The sequence below is a fragment of the Hydra viridissima genome, unplaced genomic scaffold (assembly GCF_058129835.1).
Source record: "Hydra viridissima isolate aposymbiotic clone 2 unplaced genomic scaffold, HvirCarnegie_v1 scaffold_10, whole genome shotgun sequence".
In the NCBI taxonomy this organism is placed as follows: domain Eukaryota; kingdom Metazoa; phylum Cnidaria; class Hydrozoa; order Anthoathecata; family Hydridae; genus Hydra; species Hydra viridissima.
In genome coordinates, this window is record NW_028324309.1 from 4,951,893 (window position 1) to 4,978,641 (window position 26,749).

Consider the following 26,749-nt stretch of genomic DNA (forward strand, 5'->3'; position numbering starts at 1 on the left):
TCTTTCAGGCCAGTTAAAATAGATTGATGGACCATTTGGGTGAAGAAATTTAACTTTATCATTAACTTCTTCTAGGTTGGATTTAGTTACAATGCCGATCCATTACTACACAGACTACAGCTACATAACAACCTAAAGCAACAGTATCAAGTTGAAATATATCTTGTTTCTTTTTAAGATTGTGGATTATTGAATAATTAATGTCCGTACTACACCTCTTTGCCCCAACCCTGTTATCTCCAAGATCATAAATTGATGAAAGCTACCAGTACCAGGTAAAGTTGTTACACCAGTGTACCTTTCTTTTTGCTCTTCATGTTGCAATTGTAAGTCCAATCCCTTTATGTAAATGAAGTTAACAACCTTGATTTTCTCAATACAAAATTCATACATAGCTTCTGAGAATTTGGTTTCTGTATGGTCGTTTTAAACTTTTTTGTGCTGTTAACCTTTTTACAGTACCACCAATCCCATTGCATTGTGACTTTCCATGGGACGTGGCAAAAAAGTTCCATTCAACTTTAAGGTCAAATTCACTTTCTAGTTGGCATAGATTGTAAAAGATTTTACAACTTTTGTACTGTCCTGCGCAACCATCAATTAATATATGTAATTTAGACAGATTGAAAAATTTTTTGATAAAGAAATAATTCAAACCTTTTCAGAATCCCTCTGTTGTATATTTTTTTACACTGATAGATATTGGTTATTTTCTTTATAGATATATTTATATATATATACAATCTACATATATATATATGAAATATATATATATATATGAAATTGTTAATTTGTTAAAATTTAAATAAAATTTACCAATAAATATTGTTTTATAACTGAACTTTTTATAAACTAGTTATTATAAACTTTTACAAAATGTAGTTACCAAAATTTTAAAAACAAATGCACATCAATATCACACTTATTCAGTTTTTATATAAAAACAAAACAGGATGTTTTTTTCAGTTGTTAAGATCAAATAACTAAGTTATCATATAATTAAGACTTCCTTAAAAATAACAAAATTCTTTTTTTTTTTTTTTTAAGGAGTCTATAAACTAAATATAATATTTTACAGAATGCTATTTGCATGTTTTTTAAAATAATTTCTTTAAAAAGTAATAGATCATTGGAATTTAAGTTCCATATGTTTCAGTTGTTTTTCCAGTTAGATTTTTTGTGCCTAGTAAGATTATAAGCAGTTGAAAATATTAACAGCAAAAAAAAAAAAAATTTGACAGGGGTGTTTTGAGATATTGAGCCCCAAAGCTGGTTTATAGAAACTAGTTGTTTTATTAACTTTTAAGCATGTTCCTTTTATATTTGAGCATTTTAAGTACTTTTATTGAATTCAGCATCAAAAAAACATTATATATGTTTATTTTCGTATTTTTGCCATTTTTATTTCTTATTTTTTTAAGAAAAATGTTTTTTCAGAATGTTATGAAAACCGGGTCATTTTGGGAAACCAGGTCAATATTAAAATTGCAGTATCTTGTCAACCGCTCAACATTTTTAGCTGAAATTTTATGTGTTAACTTTTCTTTTTAAGATGCAACAGCCAAAGAAATTTTTAAAAAATTTGAGGACCCATGGTTCAAAATTTTCTAAATTTTGGGTGATTTGATGCGGAATTACCCCTTAGTTAGTGGAGCAACTTGGATTCGTACTTTTTGCATTACTTTTTATTTCTTTCTATTTGGATATTTGTATTAAGGCAGATATTGCGAAATAACTTTTATCTCTTTATCTTTTGAAATAAAATAATGACGATCATGAGAACCACGTGGTCATAAGTTCTCGGAAATCATAAGAAAACTATAATTAAGCATCGGCATTTGGTTTTACCGTTAATAACGAATAAAAATGATTAAAGTGCTAATTTATTGATCATTCTTTTGCAATGAATCGCGTTTTCTTAAGTTTATTAAAACAAAAATCTTTATGGGTGTAAAGCAGCAAATGTTTTTTGTGTGACAACTTTTTCTTCATACACAATTTTGTAAAATAAGTTTAACGAAATTTAATTGAATAACAATTCTGTGCAAGTCTTGAAGGATTGAAACATAATTTTATACATTATCTAAGGTACCACAATTTTTTCAGAAAACTTAAAACTTTCTAGGTCGGAATATAAATATTTTAAGTGCGATTTATTTTCAATGATTGATATAGAAGTTTGAACATTACTCGTTATAGTTTGTTGTTAACAGATAATTAAAACACCGACGATGAATTAAAATAGTGGATGTAGAGCCCTTTTTTAAAAGACGAAATGAAAGCATAGTGGATTTCGTTTAAATAAATGCGATGTTGAAGTTATAGTTAAAGAGTAAACGGTATAATAATATTTTTGTCATAAAAAAAAGAACATGGGTCGTGTAGAAAGTTCCTCAGTATTAAATGAGATCAAGTTTCAAACTTACATTATGTGCTGTTGAACAATTTCTTTTTTTTTTTAAATTTTACAAAACTTATGAATCGGTTTGTTTGAATGATAGCATGATCCAAAATTAACGCAACATAATTCCATCATTCCTATGATCCATAGAGGCTTGTAAAACATTTGTCACTGTTGTAATTATATCTTTATCGTTCCAATGTTTTTTATTTTAAATGAGTATTAGTTGAATGGAAATAAACGAAGCTTAAGTTAAAATGAGGAAAAGTGAATGCCTAAGCAAATAACATTTCCACAGAGTCTGTAAAACTAAATTTAAATTTTAAGATTATTTTATGAAATGTTCCTTTACCTTGAAAAAAGTTGTTTGTACTTCGTGCTGATAGGGCGTCTGAATCTTGAATATCGAGGCTCTCAACCGGAATAAATCTACCACTAACGCTTGCGAAATCGAGATCATCTTTAAAATAATTATGTGCTTCATTGTACGTCATGCAGATGACGAAAATGAGAATGGAACCGATCATCTTTTGGTTTTAACTAAAACAACAAATGAGTTTTAATAAGATGAAATAAACTCAGCATTTACTGCTCAATTTATTTTAAAATTGATGTTGTCAAGATGAGCTGTTAAAGGAGCGGCGCTCCTTGTGTGAAAATAAATCAGCCCTTCAAGAATTAAAACTAAAATTAGACACGAAAGAAGTAGAATTACAAAAGTGAAATTAAAAAAAAAAAAAAAAATTAGCCGAAATTTTCACTCAGACGACATTGAAGATGATATGGCAAAGAAAACTGCTTTTAAGTTGTAATAAAAGATCGTTGGAAATTTAAAAAAACGGCATTCAAATTGTTCCTTAGACATTTGAATCTCACTTGTTTACTGTTAATTATTTATTTACCATACTTTATTTGTTTACTATACATTATAATACCGTTTTTTGTAAAACATTCAACGTTCGTTTTTGAAATAGTTATTTTTATTAATCTCTTTTCTTTCAAAATAACCGCTATTAGAGGTAAATTATCAAAAACGTTTCCCAAGGTCCGTTTTCGATAAATTGCAGTTCAAAATGCTTTGCGGATGAACTATCTATAAGTATCTTTCAAACTATCGACAGTTAATAAATTTTCCTCCGCCATCCAGTAATAAATTATTTAAGGAGTTAAAATTAAAGCGAGTGTTTGTTTAAAACATCTAACAAAACATACATTAAAAGTTTCAGATGTAATTGACTTGGAAAAAGCTAGATTAGAAGACATTTTGTAGTAGGAGGTTTTGTGAGGAATGAAACGGAATGAAATTGCAAACAGAATTTTAAGTTTTTTTCTTAGCATAAACATATTACTTATCGAGCGATGAAAAGTGCATTTAAGCCCATTGACCAGGTGGGCATGCATGTAAAGTTGCATGATAGACAAAGCATCCGCACAATTGAAATTTAAAGTTGTTTTAGCAATAGACCAATAAGAAAATAGTCAATTTGTTAGGTTCGCGACAATTATGTAACTATTTTATGATTTTTATTACCAAGTCTAGAGACAAACGCTGATCAAAAGATGGCAAAACCTGTTTTAGAGATTCATGGTTTTAGAAGTCGAAGCAAAAACTTCAAACGAACTTGTAAAATAAAATCGATTGTCTGTATCAGAACGACACTTGATTTAAGAAACATCTGCGGACACAGAAAACATCTGTGGACACACAGAAAATTTTAAACGGGGAGAACTAGATAAGGTAGAAAAGGAAAAGAATTTTGAATAAAAAAGTGAAGAAGGTAGATTTTAAGATGTTGAAAATAGTTTCAATATAAGTCAACATTTTGGGCGAAAGTTCCATAAACTAAAAAGATAATAATTTATAATGAGATTTCGTGTTTCTATTTGTATTTGCAAAGTGTTGAAACAACTTAAATTAAAGATTTGGCCAAACTTAGTAATTGCTATAAAAAAAAAACGTAAGTGTTTCGAGTAGGTATTTTGAGTCAGAATTTATCGTTAAACAATTGCATAGATCTAAAGCGTTAGGTGTGAACGAGCCTACTATTACACGAGCCTAACGCGAGCCTATACGCGAACTATAAGCGAATACCATTTGATGAGACGTCAAAGCATTGTTTGATCTTCTTCAAATTGTTCAATCCCTTTACAATTCGCTCACGTTATGAACTGTACTTATAAACATCATGTGTTGCAGTTATACAGTTTAAAGTTTCCATGCTTGGTGTTATTGCCCATAATCGCATCAAGATGCAAAAAAGAGAAACGCCAACATTTTAGCATAAGATTTTCAACTATATGTGAAGTTTAATCTGGTTGACTATCACAAACTTCTGACGCATATTCAAGAGAGTCAAGAGAGACCGAAATTTAATAGCTACAAATATTAGAAACTATTCAACCAAAGTTTTACTTAGGGAGACCAAACGGAAAAACGTGTCAACTTTTCATGTATATATGTATGTATGTATGTATGTATGTATGTATGTATGTATGTATGTATGTATGTGTGTGTGTGTGTGTGTGTGTATGTATGTATGTATGTATGTATGTATGTATGTATGTATGTATGTATGTATGTATGTATGTATGTATGTATTTACATGTGTATATATATATGTATATATATGTATATATATGTATATATATACATATATATATACATATATATATATATATATATATATATATATATAAATATATATATATATATATATATATATATATATATATATATATATATATATATATATATATATATATATATATATATATATATATATATACAAACAAATACATATAAACAAGTACATATAAATTTTTTAAATGCAAGAAAAAACGATATCCTAAAATTTTGTACCTCACCTTGTCATAATATTCCTTCAACTAAAAGTATTTCATTTTTTCAAGTAAGAATGAAATTTTTTCGAAAATTATGTTAATGCACGGTACATTAGCAAAATCATTCAAAATACCCAAGTTAAACAAACAATTAGACAAAAAGTAGCGAAGGCTTAACTTAAAGAACGTAAACAAATTACAGATTTCGATAAACGAGTGTAATATATGTCAATATAGCAGGTCATGATAACTTGCAACCGCTCCGGTTGAGCACTCAGGAACAATTCGTAAAATAAACAAAACTCAGTTTGTTGTCAAGGGGGAGTTTTTTTTTACCAATCACATTGCGCAGCAATTTACTCATGTGGAATGTGTGTTTAAAAATTATTCTCACATTAAATAAAAAAAAGAATTTGAATTTGATAATGAATTAGAAAAATCTATTATTACATAGGTTTCGAGAAAGAAATCAGTAGAGCGCTTTTGAATTTGACATTTATTGCCTGACACTCACTGATACGAACAAAGTATATCAAAATATAGTTTAGATTTATCTTAAACTAAAAAGTTAGGAATGTAATCGCAGTAGGGTAAGGTTGCCGATATTATAACCCCTAAGACCAAATTAAAAAATGTAGGCAATCTACTGAGTGGAAACATGGATTTTCAATTGTATTTCATAATTTAAGGATTGTTTGTTGTAAAGATGTTAAAAAAACTCAAAATTTAAAAAGCCTTGTGTCTCGAAGAACCAAGTTAAAAAAATAGCGCTAAGAGTACAATTAAGGAAACTAGATCCTTAATTGTACCATTGTAATCTAATATCGTACCACTTTCTTGATTTCAATTACTTTACAGCTTTGCAAATATTTTATGATTCTAGATTTAATGGAATAAAAGAACTGATTAAAACGAATGGTTTTTGTAAAATCAGCAATTGAAAATATTTTGATATAACACAACATAACACCTAACTGCCCATAATTTAATGAAATGAAGTTTTTTATTTAATAAACTTAATACAGCTTGAACATTTTTTTCTTCTGGAAAATGCTGAAAACAGGTATCACCAATCATGGTACAATTTTTATTTAAACAGTATGCTTACCAATGAGTTAGCTAGGATTAGAATAGAGGAGGAAGGCAGGTATCAAAGATAATTATACTAAAAAATGTAAAACAATACATACTATATCTGTTTTAAAAACAATTATACTAAATAATTTAAAATAAAATACCTAAAAATTCTATTTTTGGCAATAGCTGAAGATATATTGCTTCTGTTTTTGATTAACGCCTGCACAGTAAACATGACACCAGCCTTGACAAGCAAGACATTTTTTCATATTCCTTTATATATTTTCTTCATCAAGGTAACAAAACAAGCTTTCACTATGAAGAGATGTATTTGCATGCTCGAACCTTTTTATACCATTCCTGCCCTTTTTAGTTCTATCTTTTAAGCTGATATTGGTAAAACTGAGCTAGAGAGTGCATCTTTGTAAGGACTACTTGTCAATACAAGAGCAATACTGGAATTTTTCTTTTTTTGTTTAAGTGGTGAAGTTCGTATTGGAATTTATAGATATTTCTTTAATTGGAATTTCAAAGGGAATTTGTTAAACTTTACACGCGTTTTTACACAGCGGTCAGAATGGTAGCGTTGGTACAATTTAGGATCTGCCTTGAGGTACAATTTACGCAACTTATCTGACATTCAGTTAATTAAAAAATTTGTTAACTAATGGTATGGTATTTTAAATTCTAGGTACTTATTTCAAGTTTAGATAAACTATGCTCTAACATAAGTACACTGAACAAATCATATCTTTTACTTTCTTTAGTGAAATACGCTTAGCCATAAATCCCTAAAACAAGAAATCTCCAATAACAAACCAACAAGAGCTTACTCTGGCCTTAATGCAGTTGGATGACAAAAAAAAGCAGTTGACTCCTTAATTTCATTCAGCAAAGGTAAAAAATGAATTGAAAAACTTCATGTGAGTTAAAAAATAACGAGTTACGTTAAAAGTACAATATAGGCATCGGTACAATATTAGCAACCTTACCCAAAGTGGAGCAAAAGCAATCTACAAGTTACATTTTGAACTGGATTTTAATCATTTAAACCGGATCAGCTTTTACTAAAGGAGAATGCAAACATTTGATGTTATTAACGTTTCCTCACAGCGAGCTTATTTGATGTTTTCAAAAAGCCTTATTAAACTTTTAATCTACTATCACGCTATATATAATTGATAATTCTCCCATATTTAAATCTCATCTGCAATTTATCTTTTTTAGAATACAAAGATCTTTAGAAGCTCCACAGTTAAAGTGTAATTAGGAAATGAAAGTGACTTCAAAAATAAAATGCAGATTTGAAAGTTCCCAAATATATTATATAGATAGAAAAAAATTAAATGTTATTAGTAAATTACAGCATCAGCAATAAAAGCTAGCTATTGTCCATGTTGGTATGTAGAAGGTGATCTGTGGAAGGGTGCATGTTGATATGTAGAAGGGTGCAAGTGATCTGCTCATTTTTCATGGTTTGATCTTCACCATCATAATGTTTTCATCTGCATTCTTCAACGTTGCTTACAACATTACATTTTCAGCGTTCTTTTCCTATTTTTTTTTTTTTTTTTATTCAAGATACACATAATCATTACAATATTATGCGTTAGAACATTTAAATTGTCATTTTACAAATCATGAGGTTAGATTTACTTTGTTCTATCTCCCATTTTAAAAGTTGGGAGAAAATATGTTACTAGCTTTAGTAAATAATGATTACTTTTAAAATATTTTAAAAAATTTTGTTTTAAATAATTTGTTTAAAACTTTATCTCAACGTTTAAAACGGGAGATTGAGCAAAATAAATCTAACCTCTTACTTGAAAGCAATGTGAGTGACCTAATTCTGAGGTCATTTACTCCCGTTCGCTATCTGCTTAGAGGCTGTTTATTCTCTGATACTAAATCACCAACTTGTAATTGTTTTTCAGAAATGTATTTTTGAAGAAAATATTAAGAATTCAATAAAAGCATTTCTGGCGTTTACAGAGGACAAAAAAAAAACAAAAAAACAAAAAAAAAAAAAAACAAAAACAAAAAACGAATTACTTTGAGGTAAGTAAGTGAAGATCGTAAATTACATTTAGCCGAAAGTTTTTTTTACTGGCTATGAAGTTTGATTTAAAATTTTGATAAAAGAATGCTAACAAACAGCATCCTTTGTCTAAAGATACGTAACCATACGTTTGATACTGATTTATTAGATTTGCCTATACGGATTATATTTAGACTTCACAATTTCAATGCCTTCAAACTATTAAAAATAACTTTTATCAATAAACGTAGTGCAAGACAATGCCAAAGTTTTCAATACGTGATTATCGATTACAAATGCAGAGAATAATTCGATATATATGATTTTTTTCAATAATATTTATATAACATTATAAGATAATAAATAATATTATTATTATAATCAAAAATATTTATATAATAATATTTGTATAATCAATAATATTTATATATTAGAGCAATATTTACCTTTACATGTATGAGACCAACTTTTAAAGTTTGAATCCAATGAAAATCTAAAAAATAGGCATGAAAACGAAATTGAAGAAAGATTGGCAATCCAATAACATATATGAAAAATAATGCTCACAAGCTGCGAAATTTATCCGCAAGCAAATCTGGACTTTAGCGCACATCTTGGTTTTTGCAAAACACAACCGTCATTTTACTAGCATGCATATTGTGAAATTATTTTTAACTACTAATATGCTTACTAATAAATTAGATCAACATTCATCGCCAGTTACTGACAAATACTTGTTTGTTTTCACAGACAGGAAAAACATCTTATGAAAACTTTTAACAAATGTAGATAATTCTTATATAGTTTTAGGTGCTGAAACCTTATTGCGTGAATTCTTTGTATCACCTACAGTTCTCTCACATTATGACCTTGAGTCTGTTTTAAAAAAGGGCAAATAGGCAAAAATAAAAGTAATAAAAAACTTAGCTGATTTCGCACTTCTGTTTAATTATGTTTATTTAATTTAACACACTATGTGGGTCATTCCAGTAGATTTCAACAATTTTCCATCTAAGTTGGTGGCACTATGTCTCAGATTTTGCTCTTCTTTTGAAATTATGTTAATAATAATGAAATGAACAATTTGAAAATTTCAATGTATTTGCATTATCCGTTACTAAATTATCGGCGTTAAAAGATTTGCGATGGAAGCCTACTTTTTATTAAACTGTATTTTTGGCATATTTATACGTTTATAACTTTTTTCTGTAATATAATAAATGCATGTTTTTTTATTTACTAAATAAATGTAACTTAGTCTAGATAAAAAACAACATGCAGCTTATTTATTTAATTTCAGAAAAAAAATATCAGCACACAAAAGTGGAACAATTTTCATTAAATTGAAAAAAGTACTACTTTTATGCCATTAGAACTTTTTTCTGATGTATAATAAACTATTTATAATTTTAGAACTATGATCTCTACCATAAAAGTAGAATTAAAATTTAAAAAATCTTCATTTATTGTTTAACAGAAAAAATATATACATCGTTAAAAATTGCCATTGATGGAAATCGACAAATTTTGGGCTTAATTAAAATAGTCAGTAAAAGTTTCTGATACCTTGTACCAAACTAATAATGAAAGCAAATAATATTCATTTATAGTATATTATTTAGCAAATAAAAGTTATCATTTATTCAGTAACATGTTAAAATGACACCTATTAAAAGATATGAGCGTTTATATATATAAATATATATATGTATATATATATATATATATCTGTGTGTGTGTGTGTGTGTAAATTAAAGTAAAATATAGAAAACTTTAAGTTTTAATTGAATAATTTTTTTTAATAAAGTACTTAGGTTTTCGTTTTTCTTTCATAGTGTGTATTAAATAAAGTAAAACATTTTTAAAAACATATTTAGTTTTAAATATTTTTAAGCTCTTTAAAGACATTCTAGTCACTAAGGAAACTAGTTTATTAGCATTTGAAATTTTTGCTATTAACTCTTAGTTTCATTTTTGAATTTGCATTCAATGTTCTTTTTTAATAACAAATATCAGCTATTCAGATTTGATATTAATTAATTTATATAATCAATTAATATCAAATCTGAATAACTAATATTTGTTATTAAAAAAGCACATTGAACACAAATTCTAAAATGAAACTAAGAGTTTATAGCAAAAATTAATTATTATTCAGGTATAATGACTAACAATAAGTGTTCATTAGGTGATCATATAAATCAAGAGTGCCACAAATTATCCTATGTCACTAAGTCAGATGTTTGTGATATAACACATGAACTTAAATATTTGCTTAGCGTGAGAACAGGAATTAGTGTAAAAAATTTGAAGACAATTTGCACTCATCATGAAATGGAATATTTTCGATACTATGGCAATAATTTTCGTAGCTGTTGTAATCCTCTGAATCTTCACACAAAGGTAATTAAAAAGAATTTAACCCCTATAACTCTTGTTCATCACAGCATACACAGCTCCCTAATTCCTGGCCAAAAGATATGTTGTCCCTACTTAAGAAAACTGAAAGCAAAAAATGATGGAATCAGTGTTAGTTCTCAATATAAGTTTAACATCGTTTGGACATTCCCCTATAATTAGCAAAAAAAGAAGCTATGAACAACTTCACAGTAGAGTCAAAGTTAAAGTTCGAAGGCTGTATGAATCAGTAAACTCTGTTAATATCATTGAAGCCAGTGATGCAGAAACAAGTTTTAAAGCAGAATCATTAGACTACTTTGTTGTGAAGTTAAGGGAGAAGTATGACAAAGAAGTTAACATAACTGAAAAAATAAAATTGCTGACACTTGTCCCATTACATTGGACACTTGAATTTACAATGCAAGAGTTTAACACTACACAATATATGGTAAGAGAGGCAAGAGAACTAAGGGATGAAAAAGGCATACTTGGAGATCGAATATTGGAAAACAATAAACCAAAGAAGTTGACACCTGATGTTAGTAAAACAATAAAAGAGTTTTATGAAAATGAAGAAAATTCTCGTTTACTTCCCGGCAAGAAAGACTATTAGTGTTAATACTGATGTAGGAAAATCTCATAAACAAAAAGTTTTAATTCTATGCAACTTAAAGGAACTTTATGCTGCGTTCAAATTAAAATACCTAGAAATAAGGGTTGGTTTCTCCACATTTGCCAGTTTAAGGCCTAAATGGTGTGTTTTGGCAGGGTCTTCTGGTACACACAGTGTTTGCGTATGTCAGCATCATGAAAACCCAAAACTCAAACTTTGTGCTCTTGATAGTTCCTTAGAGCTAAAAACCAAGATGGCTATACAAGTATGCAGTGTAAATTCAGAAGAATGCATGCTCCACAAGTGTGAAAACTGTGGCGGAGTTAACGCTGTAAAGATGGAACTGGAAAGATTTGCTACAAATAGTGACACTTACACTTTCAAACAATGGGTAAATGTTGACCGCAGTGAATTAACAACAACACAGAAGATGCGCATGTGTTCATTGAAAATTTAAGTCTCGATATTTGGAAACTATCCATTCATGAATTTGTAAGGCATAGACAAACTGCATACCTTAGAAATCTGAAGGATTCTCTACCGCAAAATGAAATTCTGATAATAGATGACTTTGCCGAAAATTATACATGTATTGTTCAAAATTCTATACAAGCAGCATACTTCTCAGCCACTCAAGTGACATTACATCCATTTGCTGCCTACTACAACACAACCAATGGCTTAACATTAAAGTGTTACTGCATACTGTCAAACTCCATGGATCATAACCATGTTGCTGTTCACTCATTCCTTAAAGAACTTTTACCAAAAATCTATAAATATGATTTTTAGTTTTAGATTCATCTATGTTGATAAGTTAGCTGTTTCTAAATGCCAATCATTTCTATAGACACGATACCAATAGATGACTGATCCAATAAGAGGAACCCGATCTTTCCATGCCTTTCGAATAACAGATAATGGTCTTGCTGCTTATACTCTCAGTGAGCATATCAATGGAACGCTTGTTATTCCAGTTAAAGCAAGCTTATTTAATAAAAAGTAATTATAATTTTAATTACAACAAATAATAGCAATAACAATAAACAGGTAGCATACATTTTTGTAATTTATTCCTTTTTTGAAATTTCAGAAAAATCAAAGTATGTGAAAATATGCAATCCACTTCTGTATCCAACACATTGACTGACATCAGGTAAGGCAATATATATCCCGATAAAATATGAAAAATAAATTGTTAGTAAACTATTTACAATTTTCAATAACCATCATAACTATGATTAGTTTAGTTGATGATCATGTTTTTAGTAATGATGTGCAATGTATTAAATTATGAATTTAATCAGATATTCAGTCATTACTTAACATGTACAGCCTATTTTTATTTAATAATCTAAGAAATGCATAATTTTATATTGAAGAAGATTAGTTTACTGTCTAATCTTTATTTTCATATTTAAATTTACTTTTCAGCATGATTCCTGTTATGGGAACCTGTGACATGAGCTCAAGAAATTCTGGGGAAGCCGAAATTGTACCCTAAAAGCACAAATAATAGACAATTTTATATTTTTTGATTTGAAATAACGTATGCATGGCATCATTACTTTTGTGTTATTGAATAAAAATGTTTTATTGTAATATCAGTTTATGTAAAAAATATTTTTAAAAATTAGTTATGGTGGAGATTAGCGTGCTAAATTATAAGATTATATCATAATATATAATGGCCTGTCATTTTAACATGTTACTGAATAAATGATAACTTTTATTTGCTAAATAATATACTATAAATGAATATTATTTGCTTTCATTATTAGTTTGGTACAAGGTATCAGAAACTTTTACTGACTATTTTAATTAAGCCCAAAATTTGTCGATTTCCATCAATGGCAATTTTTAACGATGTATATATTTTTTCTGTTAAACAATAAATGAAGATTTTTTAAATTTTAATTCTACTTTTATGGTAGAGATCATAGTTCTAAAATTATAAATAGTTTATTATACATCAGAAAAAAGTTCTAATGGCATAAAAGTAGTACTTTTTTCAATTTAATGAAAATTGTTCCACTTTTGTGTGCTGATATTTTTTTTCTGAAATTAAATAAATAAGCTGCATGTTGTTTTTTATCTAGACTAAGTTACATTTATTTAGTAAATAAAAAAACATGCATTTATTATATTACAGAAAAAAGTTATAAACGTATAAATATGCCAAAAATACAGTTTAATAAAAAGTAGGCTTCCATCGCAAATCTTTTAACGCCGATAATTTAGTAACGGATAATGCAAATACATTGAAATTTTCAAATTGTTCATTTCATTATTATTAACATAATTTCAAAAGAAGAGCAAAATCTGAGACATAGTGCCACCAACCATTTGTTGAATTCTACTGGAATGACCCATGTACGATTTCAATAAATTTTAATTTTTTTTGTACTTTTCTCTCTACTTTTGGAAGGTTTTAATGTAACCAATTTTCCGATATGATGCATCATGCTGTTTTCGGTAAAATGACCATTAGAAATCTATGATTATGTTGACACTCCACCGTCCCTGGTAACGCTTTTCTATCACATTGAATCAAAGTATGATGTCCTAGTAAAACCAGATTGCTAAGTTTACGCCACATTTTTTGAAATTTTTTTTTTTGAAAAAAGTTCATTTCTTTAAACATAATTTCTTGAGCGTTCTATGGAATACCTAAGAAATCATATGTAAAGTTCATTCATAAAGAAGCTTAAACAATTTACTTAAAAAGATTTAAAAATGATAAGTATTCTCTTTAAAATACGGAATCAATAGCATTTTCAATAAGATTTTGTTATAAATTTTTTAATTAAAACTCCTTATCCTCTGTCTAGCTCGTGTTATTTCTTGATCACCGAGTTCATCTTAATATAATCCTTGTTAACCTTTTTTATGAACTCTGATAATTCTTTGAACTCTGATATTTCTTTAAATTCTTATATTTCTTTTAGCGCATGCATAACAAAAACTGATAGGAAAGTTTTTGCAACTACGGGAGAAATACTTTAGTATTAGTATTAGTAAATGCTGTAACTGGTGTGAGCCAGTGAGTGTGGTATCAACACACTATGACAGCTGATTCGCTTAATTGCTGCTCATCCAGCAATCAAGACCTGCTTTAAAACTGTTAACTGATTGTGCTTTAACCAACTCACTTGGCAAGCTATACCCTAAATTGACCGATCTATTAAATAAAAAGTTTTCACGACATGCTTGCTAAGTGATTTCTTTGGCATATTTAAAGCTGTGACCTCTTGTTTGAGTTTTTTGAATACTAATTTTTTTATTGTTTCCAAATCGTTAAAACCGTTGAAGAATTTATAAAGTTGAACCATATCTCCTCGTTGTCTTCTTTTTGTCAAGGTAGTCAATTTGAGAGCTTTTAGACGATACTCATAGTTCATTCTTTTAAGTGATGGTATTAATCGAGTTGCACGATGTTGAACTCTCTCTAATAATTCAATTTCTCCCTTTCGAATAGGTGACCAAACTTGTACTGCAAACTCTAATAGTGGTCACACAAAAGAAACAAAGGATTCTTAGCAGTCTAATATCTAAGCAAACGAAGCATTTTTTAATCCGACCCAACATTTGGTTGGCTTTACCAACGCATTTTATAACATGATTTTTCCATTTCAGATTGCTTGAGAAGATTACTCCAAGGTCACTTTCAGATTCTGTTATGTTTAACTTTTGTTCATTGATATAAAAGGGTGATTTTTTGTTATTTCGGCTAAAGTGCATGACCGTACATTTTGAAATATTAAATTTCACAAGCCAGTCTTGAGTCCACTTAAAAGCTGAATCGAGATCTGATTGCAAAAAAAGAGTTGATGCACTGGAAAGCATTTCATTCATAATTTTGGTGTCGTCAGCATATAGCTTTGTTAGATTTTTTAAAGTATCAGGCAAATCGTTTATAAATAGTACAAATAAGAGTGGTCCAATTACTAACCCTTGTGGCACACCACTGGTAATTTCTGCCCAAGAAGATACATTTTCGCCTATCACAACTCTTTGTTTTCTTTCTTTTAAGAATGCTGCAATCCATTGTATTGTCAGACCAGATGTTCCATAAGCTGTAAGTTTAAGCAACAATCTTTTATGTGGTACTGTGTTAAATGCCCTGGCAAAATCCAAAAAAATAACATCAACAGGTTTACCATTCTCTAAAGCGGTTGAAATAAAATCAAGTGTTCCCAGTAGATTCGTTAAGCATGATTTATTTTTAACAAAACCGTGCTGTTGCTTGCTTATTAGTTTGAACTTATATAGAAAAGTTTCAAGTTACATCTTATTATACCTTCCATTATTTTACATGCAATTGAGGTGAGTGATACCGCTCGATAGTTTAAAGCCAAAGGGCAAAAAGCTGAAAAATGACATTAGGTTGAAAAACAAAGGGCTGAGGGGAAGAAGAACGAGGGGGGAAAGCAAAGAGCAGTATTGAAAGCATCATTTACCACCCTCCCAGCCTTATTTTATTTAGAAGTCTGGTAAATTAACGTGCACAGAAAAATTTTTTTTAAAAAAAGTTTACTCATATGCAAGATGTACGTTGTTCGACTTTTTTACGCCACTGTTTTCTGACTCAGCACACCCAAAAAACAAAAGAATCAGACAAAATCATTAAAAGTTTTGTTTATCACCAACAAATTCTTTACAATATATTTGACACATAATATACACGCATTAATATCATGTGTAATGGATAAAGAACCTAAAAGTTTACCACTTCATATTAGTTTTTCTCTCTTCTTTTATCAACATCCTTTAGGTTCGCTTAATTCCTTTTGTATCGTTCCGATATTTTTTTTCCATTTTTATAGCATCGGTTAGAAAACGTTTTTTGAAACATTGATATCAAAATCTTTTTCTGGTCTTTTGCATCTCTAATAACAATTCAAGTATTTAAACCTAAGTTTATACGCTTAAATTGTTATACAACTATCTATTAGTAGCTTACTTTTGAATGAGATTAAATATTTAATTTCATACAAACCTAAACTTCAAATACCTTCATAAATATCTTTTTACGTGAACTTAATTCCTTTAGTATCGTTCCGATATTTCATCCATTTTTTACATCGGCTTGATGACATCAACATTCGCCTTTTCTGGGAAAATAATGACATAACATTTGTCTTTTCAGGCAAAACTAATCTTTAAATATCTACACAACAAAATTTATTTCATTCTTTTAAGGTAGCATCAATACAACCTATCAAAGCAGTGAGGAAATCTGTAATGGTACGCTGGATCTTTTAATGGTTGTCAGCACTTTGTTTACGCTTGCGTGGTTGGATGTATTCACTAGTAGTAAGAACCAGTAACATGTAAAATGATACCAAAAAGGAATAACTAAGGTAAGGTTTATTAGGTGCGATTCAGCGTATCTTTCTCAACACCTAAACAAATGTGATGAAACGAAAATGAATATGAAACGAAAAAAATATAAAACAAACTTTGTTAAACTAATTTAATAATCATTTCGAACGAGGGAAATTACCAAAAAATAACACAAAAAAAGAAAAAAAAAAAAAAAAAAAATCAAAAAATCAATGATACAGAAAAGTCAACTTGGAAATTTTTCGTTTGTTAAGCGACCATTTAGAGAAGTTATGGCATACAGAAGTTATAGAAAAATAGAAGAATTAAAAATGCTTAAACATGTCAGAAAGGATAATAAAACCAGAGGCAAAATAAATAATCCTTTTGTTGATGATTCCACGAACTCTAAACAATTGAAATACCCTGATCTATTTCGAACTTTCTGCTATCGTTCACTACAAGAGAATGTAAGTATTTACTATATTACTGCAACTTTACACTACGCTCTTTTTCAACGATGTCGTTAAACCATTAAGGAAAATGATTAATGCTGTCGCGCTTTTATTCTTTGAAAATACGTTTAGCTTTTTCCACCCAAATTTTCGCATCAAAAGCTGGGCATAGCCACCGAGAGAAACTTCGGGCAATGGGGAAGTTTTCTAAACGGGCCCTCATTACAATCAATTAAATACCCAGGACCGTTCGAAGCGTACTCTGGATATTGAAACTTTTCTCACTTATTTTGTATTTCTTGATCATGTAAGTCACAGAACAACCGTAATACATTGAATAAAGAATTTACTTCTTTTGCTTCATTAAACCTTTTTATCATATTTCCAATAATGCTATTCATGGAAACATTGAAAATATTAATTCTAAATTCTTCTATCGGCATCCTTTCCAACTGGTGTGCTGCTTTTTCCTTTTAGCATTTTTTTTCCTGAAAATTCTGCGTTTATCTGTAAAGATGTGCCCAACAATCTACATTCATTTAAAATAGTATCCCAACTATCTCTTATTGTATTAAATTCATCAAGAAGACTTGACAAATTGGTTATTTCTACATCAAATGTTGCATTGCGAGCTTGTTATACAGTACTTCTGTAATTTATAGCTGCAAGAACTTTTTGCCATACTTTTGCCAGTACTAAGAATTCCATATACTTTTTTATTCCGTTAAGATCTGATCGATTTTCCGAAGTAAAGTTTAATTCCAAAACAGCGTCTATTGTTATTTTAATTTCATAAGTTTTTTTAGCAAATGGCTTAACACTTTAAATGATCGCAGACCACCGTGTATTTGTCAGTGCGCAACGAACATCCAGTATTATTTTTTAATTTTTGTGCGCTACTACTAAATATATTGTACAATTTTTGTATAGTGCCGAAAAATCTTACAACTTGAATACAAGATTCTGCTGGATGAACACCACATAAATTTAAACTATGACATACACAATGAGAAAATATTGCCAATGAATTAGTTTGCAAAATGCGAGCTTGTGCACCTTTATATGATTGGACACTTTACATGTTGGAACCATTATCATATCCTTGTGCACGACAGTCACTAAAAGGAATATTATACCTTTGTAGCGTTTCAAGAACTAAATTAGCAATATCTTCTCCAGTCTTCTTATTGCAGTCAAAAATGCAAGAAATCTTTCCATAGTTTTGAATTTGTTGTTTGTTGTTAGTTCTATATGCGCAGAATCGGGTGTTGCGTCTACAATAAGGGAATAATATTTCACAGTTTCTCGTTCCTTTAAAATACAAGTTCTTAAGTAACCAGCACAGCATGATATGAATCCATTTGAATATAATCCGACAAGCAATATACTCTGCTATCTCTGCTATTCTTTTTGTGTCTGCTTAACGTTTTTTAAATGTTCTTCTAAAAGTGGATCGTAATGACTAAAAAGTTCTAACAACCCTAGAAAATTTCCATTGTTCGAATCTCCAATCAAATGAGTAACACCAAGTAAAACAAAAAAGAGCATATTTAGATTTGCTCCAAATTAACCAATCACGAGGAACTTTTATTATTATTATTTTTAAATGAAAGCTTAATAAATACGTAGGGAATTGACTACCATGTTTATGTACAGGAAATGTTGTTGGATGTGGTTCTGGACCTCTTAGAATGACATCTTCGACGTCTTTTGGTGTTATATTTAATTTTACCACTCCAATATCGAAGTAGGCACAGTCGGTATACAAAGAAAGTGCCGAAATATCAGATTGCACTTCGAGCGCAGAAATTCCAATAAATTCCGCTTCATTTCTTGCACTAACTGGGTCCGCATCAATATTTCCATTATCGGAATAGTCATTGTTCTGTGTTTTTGAAGAAGTTGTAGACTCCAACTTTTCTAGTATTCTCATACCTTTAGAATATTCTTCATTTCTTTTTTTATCGCTCTTTTCGTTTTCTCATATCGAGATTTATGGCGAGAACTCATATTCTATATTTCAGAAATTAAAACGTAACTCTTATTATCTAGTTACACAGAATTTATAAATAAATAATACAAATTAAAGTTTACGAATAATAACATTTTTTTAACAATATCAATATTTGAATAATAATATTTTGTATTAAACGTAATTGTAATATCTATTAAAAGTTTTAATATAACACGTATTTATTTACAAATTGTAAACTAAAATTAAAAATATACGCTTTTAGTGTCTAAAAAAACGAAAGTTTTAAAACGCAGCATTAACAAGTCATATAGTCTTAACATCTGTTGACGCTTTAAAAAGAAATTTAACATAAGAATTTTCGAACTTTAATTTCGATTGAAAAAGTTCGAATTTTAATTTTACAATAAAAAAATAGAAAGAATAAATAGAAACATATTATGTTAAAAACTCATATTTTTTTTGTCTTTAAGATTTCTTGGAAGCGATAAATAAGATTTAATAAGTGATGAATAAACAGGACTTCATGAAAAAAAATTATTTGCACACTCACAGGTCCCCGGAAATCTTCCCGGTCCCCCCCCCCCTCTCGGCGGCCATGAATATGGGTAACCAATTGTGTAAAGAGCCTTGTATAAACTATTACCTTAATATTGTATACCGAATGTATGCCGTTCAATAACACAAGATCAGTAAAATGAAAAACATATTTTTCCGCGCTATCCCTCCAGCAGAAAATATCTTGTCGGTCTTCTAAAGTCATATTATGGAAGCGCTGAAATATAGAGAAATTCTTGAACACAATTAAGAGAGTGAAGTTTAATCACAAGATTCTCCATGATAAGCATAGAAATTACTTTTGTAATACACTACTAACTTAGAAAAAGAGCCTTTAGATAAGTCGTGTTAAATCAAATAATTATATAGCTTAAATGATATAAAGCTAATAAGAGAACTTTGAGTTCAACATTACACTTTTATTACCACTGTTATATCAGCGTCAACAATTGAATCGTGGCCTGCAAAAACTGCCTACATCTCATTTATTGACAATATCATTTTATTGCAAGAGATGTTCCTAACCTATGTTTCAGTAACGCTAAGTTTTTGACTTTTCGTATTTTGACAAAATAGTTGTATTCAACCTATTGCTGAGTGAGGTTGCATAAAATTTAAACCATGTCTGACAGTTGTAATATAATCGATATTGACAGAGAAACTAAAAAAAGGAAAAAGGCGCAATTACATCAAACACGCCAAAAAAAGAGGGCTCGCACATAAAAACCACGTGAATAAAAATGTTCCAGAACGATCAACAGGTCCTGACTGCAAGTACAGATTGAATTGTTACAGCAATGTGCAGTTGCAAAAAATGTTAAAAGGCCGCTGTCGCAGAATTAATGAAAATTTCACTGATGAAAAAAACCTGCTTTAATTTCTTTTGACTATATGCAACATTTGTCTCTCCCAAACATTTTTGTTCAGGAAATTTTTAACACGAGGTAGCTATGGTTTTTTATTTTTTGCATTAACAACGATAGAGCAAAGTTCTACATATACATGAAGGACACGGGAGGAAGTCTCCTGACGAAGTGTGCATATTCTTGCTTAATTATATGACAAACAAATTGCCAGCAACAGTAAAGAACTTTATTTTGTTTAGTGATTCATGTGGCGGATAGAACAAAAATTATACATTGACAAGATTCTTAAGGAGCTTATCAGATTAAAAGGTTTTCGAAAACATCACGCATTATTTTCCTATCAGGGGTCATTCATGTTTACCCTGCGATCGAAATTTTGCAAACATAAAAAGGTTGCTCAGTCCATTCAATCGAGAGCAAGTAAACTGAATAAATTTTCTGTTAAGATGATCGATGCCACAGATATTCTCTCCTTAAAGTCTGGTGGCCAAAAGAGTATTTATAAAAAAAAAAAAAATTCGATATTCAGGAGGAATTCTTTGATTTTTTTGTATGCCTCTTCTAGAGGTTTCATCACAAAACAGATTTTGTGATGAAACCTCTAGAAGAGGCATACAAAAAAATCAAAGAATTCCTCCTGAATATCGAAATTTTTCCAGTATGACTACAAAGCAACCATTATGGGGAGAATACAAACAAGGGAGTGGATAAATGGTTTTACCATAAATAATTTTAGTACGGCCGGTTTTACCAAAACTCTACCTGCTTTGCCCACAGTAAAGGCATTCGTCAGACGCCTATAAATAGGAAAATGTTGCTGATTCAAAAAAACTTGAAAAATATGTTATTCGGTATGAAGACATTTATGATAATATTTTCAATTACCGAAGCAGATGACTGTTAGTAAAATTTGTATATTTCATATTTTGTTTCATTCTCTATTTCTTCTTATTACCATTTAAATACCTTTATTTTCGATAACAAACTTGTTAAGTGCAAAATGTTGTTGCATTTTACTTTGAAGTTAATGATGGTCAGCAAAAACCACGCATGCGCATGTTATAACCAAAATGAATATAATACCCCAACGATAAAGTTTACTGAGACCTGAAAAGGCTCAAATCCTCAACACTGTTGAAGCATTTAGAGAAAGCTAGCAACAGTGAGGAAGTACTGTAGGTACTTTAGAACTCTTTTATTAGATGAAACCTCTGTGGCAGAATCGAGTTTTAGAGATATGAGTACAAAAATATTACTTAGAAAAAAATCTATATTCATATTCTTTTACTCTCTTGTTTCAAATTCTACTCAGCGGCTTAGAATGCACTGAGTAGGGTTATGAACCTCGTAAAACTAAAATCCATGCAATATTCGACTGCCCCAAAGATATCAAAATTTACAAATGACATTATGTTTAGGATTCAACCAATTCTAAAGTTGGGAAAGACAAACTACTTTAAACGTAAAGAGAAAAAATATTTTAAGAGAGCATTTGCAATAAGGTTAATTATTCAGTTTAAAATAGAAAGTATCTAAAACCCATGCTACGGTGTTTCCTTTTATTACACAGAATTTAGCCGGCTTTATTACACAGAATTAAGCCGGTTTTGTATAAAAATCATAGTAGTAAAAATGATTTTAAAGCAAGCGAGGAGCCCATCTGCAAAACGCTCTAAGTCCGAGTAAGTTGATTTTGAGAAATCGAAGGAAAATTGACCCACGCCTAATTAGCGCTCCAAAAAAAATTGTGTTCGTTAAATTTGCATCATTAAATCGACACTATGAAATCACGTGCATAAAAAAAAATGCAATTCTACAGGATCTCGAAATAAACCTTTTTAAAATATGGACTTAGCTTATTTTGATTATGTCAATTGTACTTAGATTATTTTGAAAAGTTTGGTTAAATTCACATGGCTTGTTAGTTTATTAAAAAGCATTGAAATATTTTGATTTATTTAACTTGCGCGAATTATAGGCTTTTTATTATTATACAATAAATAAGGTAACGGAATAGGAAGTATAAAAAAAAGGGAAAAACAAAATATTATAAGTTTTTTTATTAAGAAACTGATCAACAAAACAAAATTTGTCATGTCGGCAATAGTGTTTTGAAGGTGGTTTTGGTCCATGCCTAAAAATTAAAATGTAAACTAACATTTATATATATATATATATATATATATATATATATATATATATATATATATATATATATATATATATATATAATCATACAAATTTATCTTATATATATATATAACATAAATTTGTATGATTCTGTTTGTATTAAACTTTTAATATTCATTATATAAAAAATACACTACTTGCCTTTCAACTTGTTTTCTTTTCATTGCGTTACCTTTAGTAAGACGGTTAGCTTGCTTTTTCTCTAACAGCTATAAAACCTTGTGTAATTTCAGTCATTTTTTCTATAAGACATTTGAGTCATTTTCTCATTCCGTCAACTCCGTTACTGAAATTTTGTCCTACAGCTATAAAAACGCAATTCTTGTACAAGTAACATAAAAAACAGCACCGTGGGTAGTAATACTTATCGTTAATATAAACTAGCATTTTATCGGATATTTCCAAAGCAGCCTATGATCTTCTGGTAAAATGAGGGATCTGTGCAAAATTTGCTGTGATTCGGATCAAAACTAGATTTGCTTAAAGTACACGCAAACTTTAGGCTTCATATGTTAGGTAACAATTTTTACTAAAAAAATAGTTTAAAATTCTGTTATAAAATTAAAATTCACAAGAAGGACTTACATGTTTCAAAAGAGTAATATGTTTTATAGCTCGCCTGTCTGTCTGATTACACTCGAAAGTGCATTCGCGTCAAAAAACACTTTTTTATAGTAAAAACCAGGTTAGCAATGTTTTGCTTTGAAAACAAAATCAATCGTAAAGTTAGTTTACTCAAGATGGCGAATATTAGGGATTTGTCGTATATTTTTGTACTTTCAACTTCAGATTAGAGCACTTTCCGTTGATTTTGAGACCCTTGTTTTTATACGATTCTTAATCAGCATAAAATTCTCTATCAGAATCAATCATAAAAAAGGGGGGTGCGAAAGTCGAGTAGCGCTAGTTAATCCAACTGGAGAATTGTTTTTCTTAAACTGTTACTTTTGCAAGCAAAAGGACCAACATCTTGGGAGGATGTGCGTACTGTTAATGGTATTGTCCTTGAAACATTTCGTGAAGCATGTGTTTTGAAAGAATTGTTGTAAGATGACACTGAATGGCAGAATACTCTTTCTGAGGCGGTTTTAACATGTATGCCAAAGCAAATTAGACAGTTCTTTTCAATTATTTTCACCTTTTGTGAATTTGAAAATCCTATACATCTCTGGAATACATGCAAAGCTTTTATGATGGAAGATTTCATTCACTGCTCAGTCCCACTTCTAATAGCTGAACAAGCTACTCTTCATCAAATTGAAAAGATTATTAATCAAAGTGGTAAAATGCAGACTGATTACAATCTGCCTGTTATTGATGAGTTTATTGGCTTAAATCTAGAAAATTTCGATGAAAATGTTCAACAACTGAAATAGTAGAATTGTGTACAAATACAACCAGCTGAAATAGTAGAATTGTGTGTAAAATGTTCTTTGCATTGGCAATGGGTGCAGAAGTTTGCATTAACTGATAATATGAGAGTACAAGGTGGGGAAGGTGAATTTTCCCAATGGCTACTAAAACTTGGGAATGGAACAATACCTGTCAAAAAGGAGGATCCTTTTAAAGGATGCATTAAAATACCAAATCAGTGCATTATTAGAGAAAATGAATCAGTTGTTGAAAAGATTTTTAGAGATGCTGATCAAAATGATTATTCTAAACGTGTGATTTTAACACCATTTAATGTTGATTCATTATCATTGAAGAAGTGCTTGAATGTCTACCGGGTGAGGTAAAAATTTATTTAAGTGCTGATCAAATTGATACTGATAACCTTAATGAAATGAATATTTTTCCTGTTGAGTTTTTGAACAGCTTATCTCCTTCAGGTATGCTACCTCATCGTTTAAAATTGAAAATTGGTTGTGTAATTATGCTACTTAGAAATTTAGATCTCAAAGCTTGGTTATGCAATAGTACTTGAATGAAAGTTTGTGCTCTTCAAAATAATTATATTGGCGCAGAGGTTTTGATAGGTGTTTCTGGTGGTAAATGGGTTTTTTTTCCTCGAATTCAGTTGGCTCTATCAGATTCTAATTTACTTTTTGTTCTGAAAGGTTGTCAGTTTCCTGTCAGATTGGCTTATTCAATGACAGTTATCAAAAGTCAAGGTCAAACATTTGATAGAGTTGGGGTATATCTCAAAAAACTGTGTTTCTCTTATGGTCAACTATATGTTGCATGTTCAAGGACTAGGGCATTTAATAGTTTGTTTTTCAAAATTGATAAATATCTCACTCAAGGTATGGAAGGTGAAAAGTGTTACACAAATAATGTTATATTTTTTTCATAGCTTTTGATAAATATACCTGTCATTTAATATGTTTATATGTGTTATAATATGTTTATATGTGTTGTATGAAACCATATTTGTTTATAGCTGTATATATGTTAAAATTATGTTGTTTCCATGTTTTCAAAGTGGTGTGAGTTGGCATTATATTGAGCAAGATTGATAACCTTGCCAGCCAAGCGGTGTACTTATAGCAGAGGTGTGACTTAGCAGCATTTAGTGTCAGGCGGTGTTACTGCTTTAGAGCTAGGTTGTGTTGTCTAGCCTTTTTTAATTATTCTGGAAACACAATGTTGTTAATGTTTAGCGTAATGTGTATGGGAGAGTATGCAACCTTGATCTTTAAATCAAGGGTGTTTTAATGTCCTAAATTTGAAGTAATTGAATAACTAATATTGAACATAAAAGCAAATATACTTTTATGTAGTTATATGTTTAGTAAAAAGATAAATATATAGTTAACTTTAAATTGGTTTTCTAATTTTGCCTTTCATATTTTAATTTGGTTTGTTATTTTCGCTGGATTTTAGGATTAAGGGTATAAATATTCTATTGTTATGTATTATTGTTGTGATGTTTTGTGTTGATAGACTGCTTGGCTTACCTTCACGTTGGTGTCTGTTGTTAAAATGAATCATAGGTAGTTTCATTATTGGAATTTACTGCTTTTATTTATTTACTAAAAGCCACAACAACATTATGCTAAAAATGCAGTTTATATCTTAATTTGATTTTTTTTTATTTTTTAGTATATATATTAGTATTGATAATCCTTTTGCACTTCGAAACAGATTTTATAGATACATTTTCGATAAATGTTTATATTAACTGCCATGTCAAAATAGGTTTCTATAAATAGGTAAATCGATTTTCAGTTTTTATGCTGTGTTTTTTTTTTCTTAAAGATTTACGATTGACGCATTTATACGATTTATAAAAAAAAAAAAAAACCTAATTAACTTTTATTGTAAATTTTTGTCAGTGGAAATGATGTAAATATATGTAATTAGTTCAAATTTTTTTTTTTAATTTCTTTATTTTATGCCTAATAATTTGTTGTACGTAACTTAGGGGATCTATTTAAACGCGCGGTGAATATTGTAATTTTTCGCATTTGTCAAATATCGAGTTACTTAAATTTTGTAAGGTGTTTAACTAGGCACCGCCGATTCGATTCGTAAAATCCGCAAAAAGCCAATCCGACTTATTTTGCGGATTAAAATAGTCAGTTCGTAAAAATTTTTCGGATTAATAATCCGAAAGCTAATTTACGAACCACTAGCGAATTTTTTTTTTGCGGATTCACTTCGCTGTTCGGATTATCAATCCGAAAAATTTTTACGAACTACTAGCGGATTTTTTTTTTTGCGGATTCTCTTTGCTGTTCGGATTATTAATCCGAAAAATTTTTACAAATCAATTTAACTTTAATTCGTTTAGCGAATTATACGAATCGCGTTCCGTTTGCGTCACCATTAAATGGTGTGGTCCAAAAAAATTACGTTTTTATTATGTGCGCGTCCTATAAATAGTGGATTTCTTTTTTATTTTCAATCAGTTCTATTTGGAAATCTTAACATACAACAATTCGTTCAACAGATCAAGTCTACTATTCTTCACCTACATTTATTACGGTAAGCCAATATTATATTAATTTGATTTAAAAGTTAAGAATATTTCAAACTGAATTTTTGCGTTTTTTTTTTTTTTTTTTTTT

The 26,749-nt window shown here is 29.5% G+C and overlaps 1 protein-coding gene across 5 annotated transcripts in view; it reads right to left on the reverse strand.

Moving 5' to 3' along the window:
* Positions 1–26,749, reverse strand: part of LOC145181357 (uncharacterized) — a 55,060-nt gene that overhangs the window by 21,659 nt on the left and 6,652 nt on the right. The window contains exons 1-2 of one of the 5 annotated variants that reach the window (XM_090065737.1): positions 5,267–5,426; positions 2,754–2,941 (exon numbers count right to left, since the gene is read on the reverse strand). The exons of 2 other annotated variants lie outside the window; for them this stretch is intronic. In XM_090065737.1, the coding sequence (XP_089921863.1) occupies positions 2,754–2,928 (175 nt within the window). In that variant the 5' untranslated portion in view covers positions 2,929–2,941; positions 5,267–5,426. Of the gene's footprint in view, positions 1–2,753; positions 2,942–5,261; positions 5,427–26,749 lie in introns of those variants that run through there. 2 more of the 5 variants (XM_090065735.1, XM_090065736.1) reach the window with 2 other exon arrangements.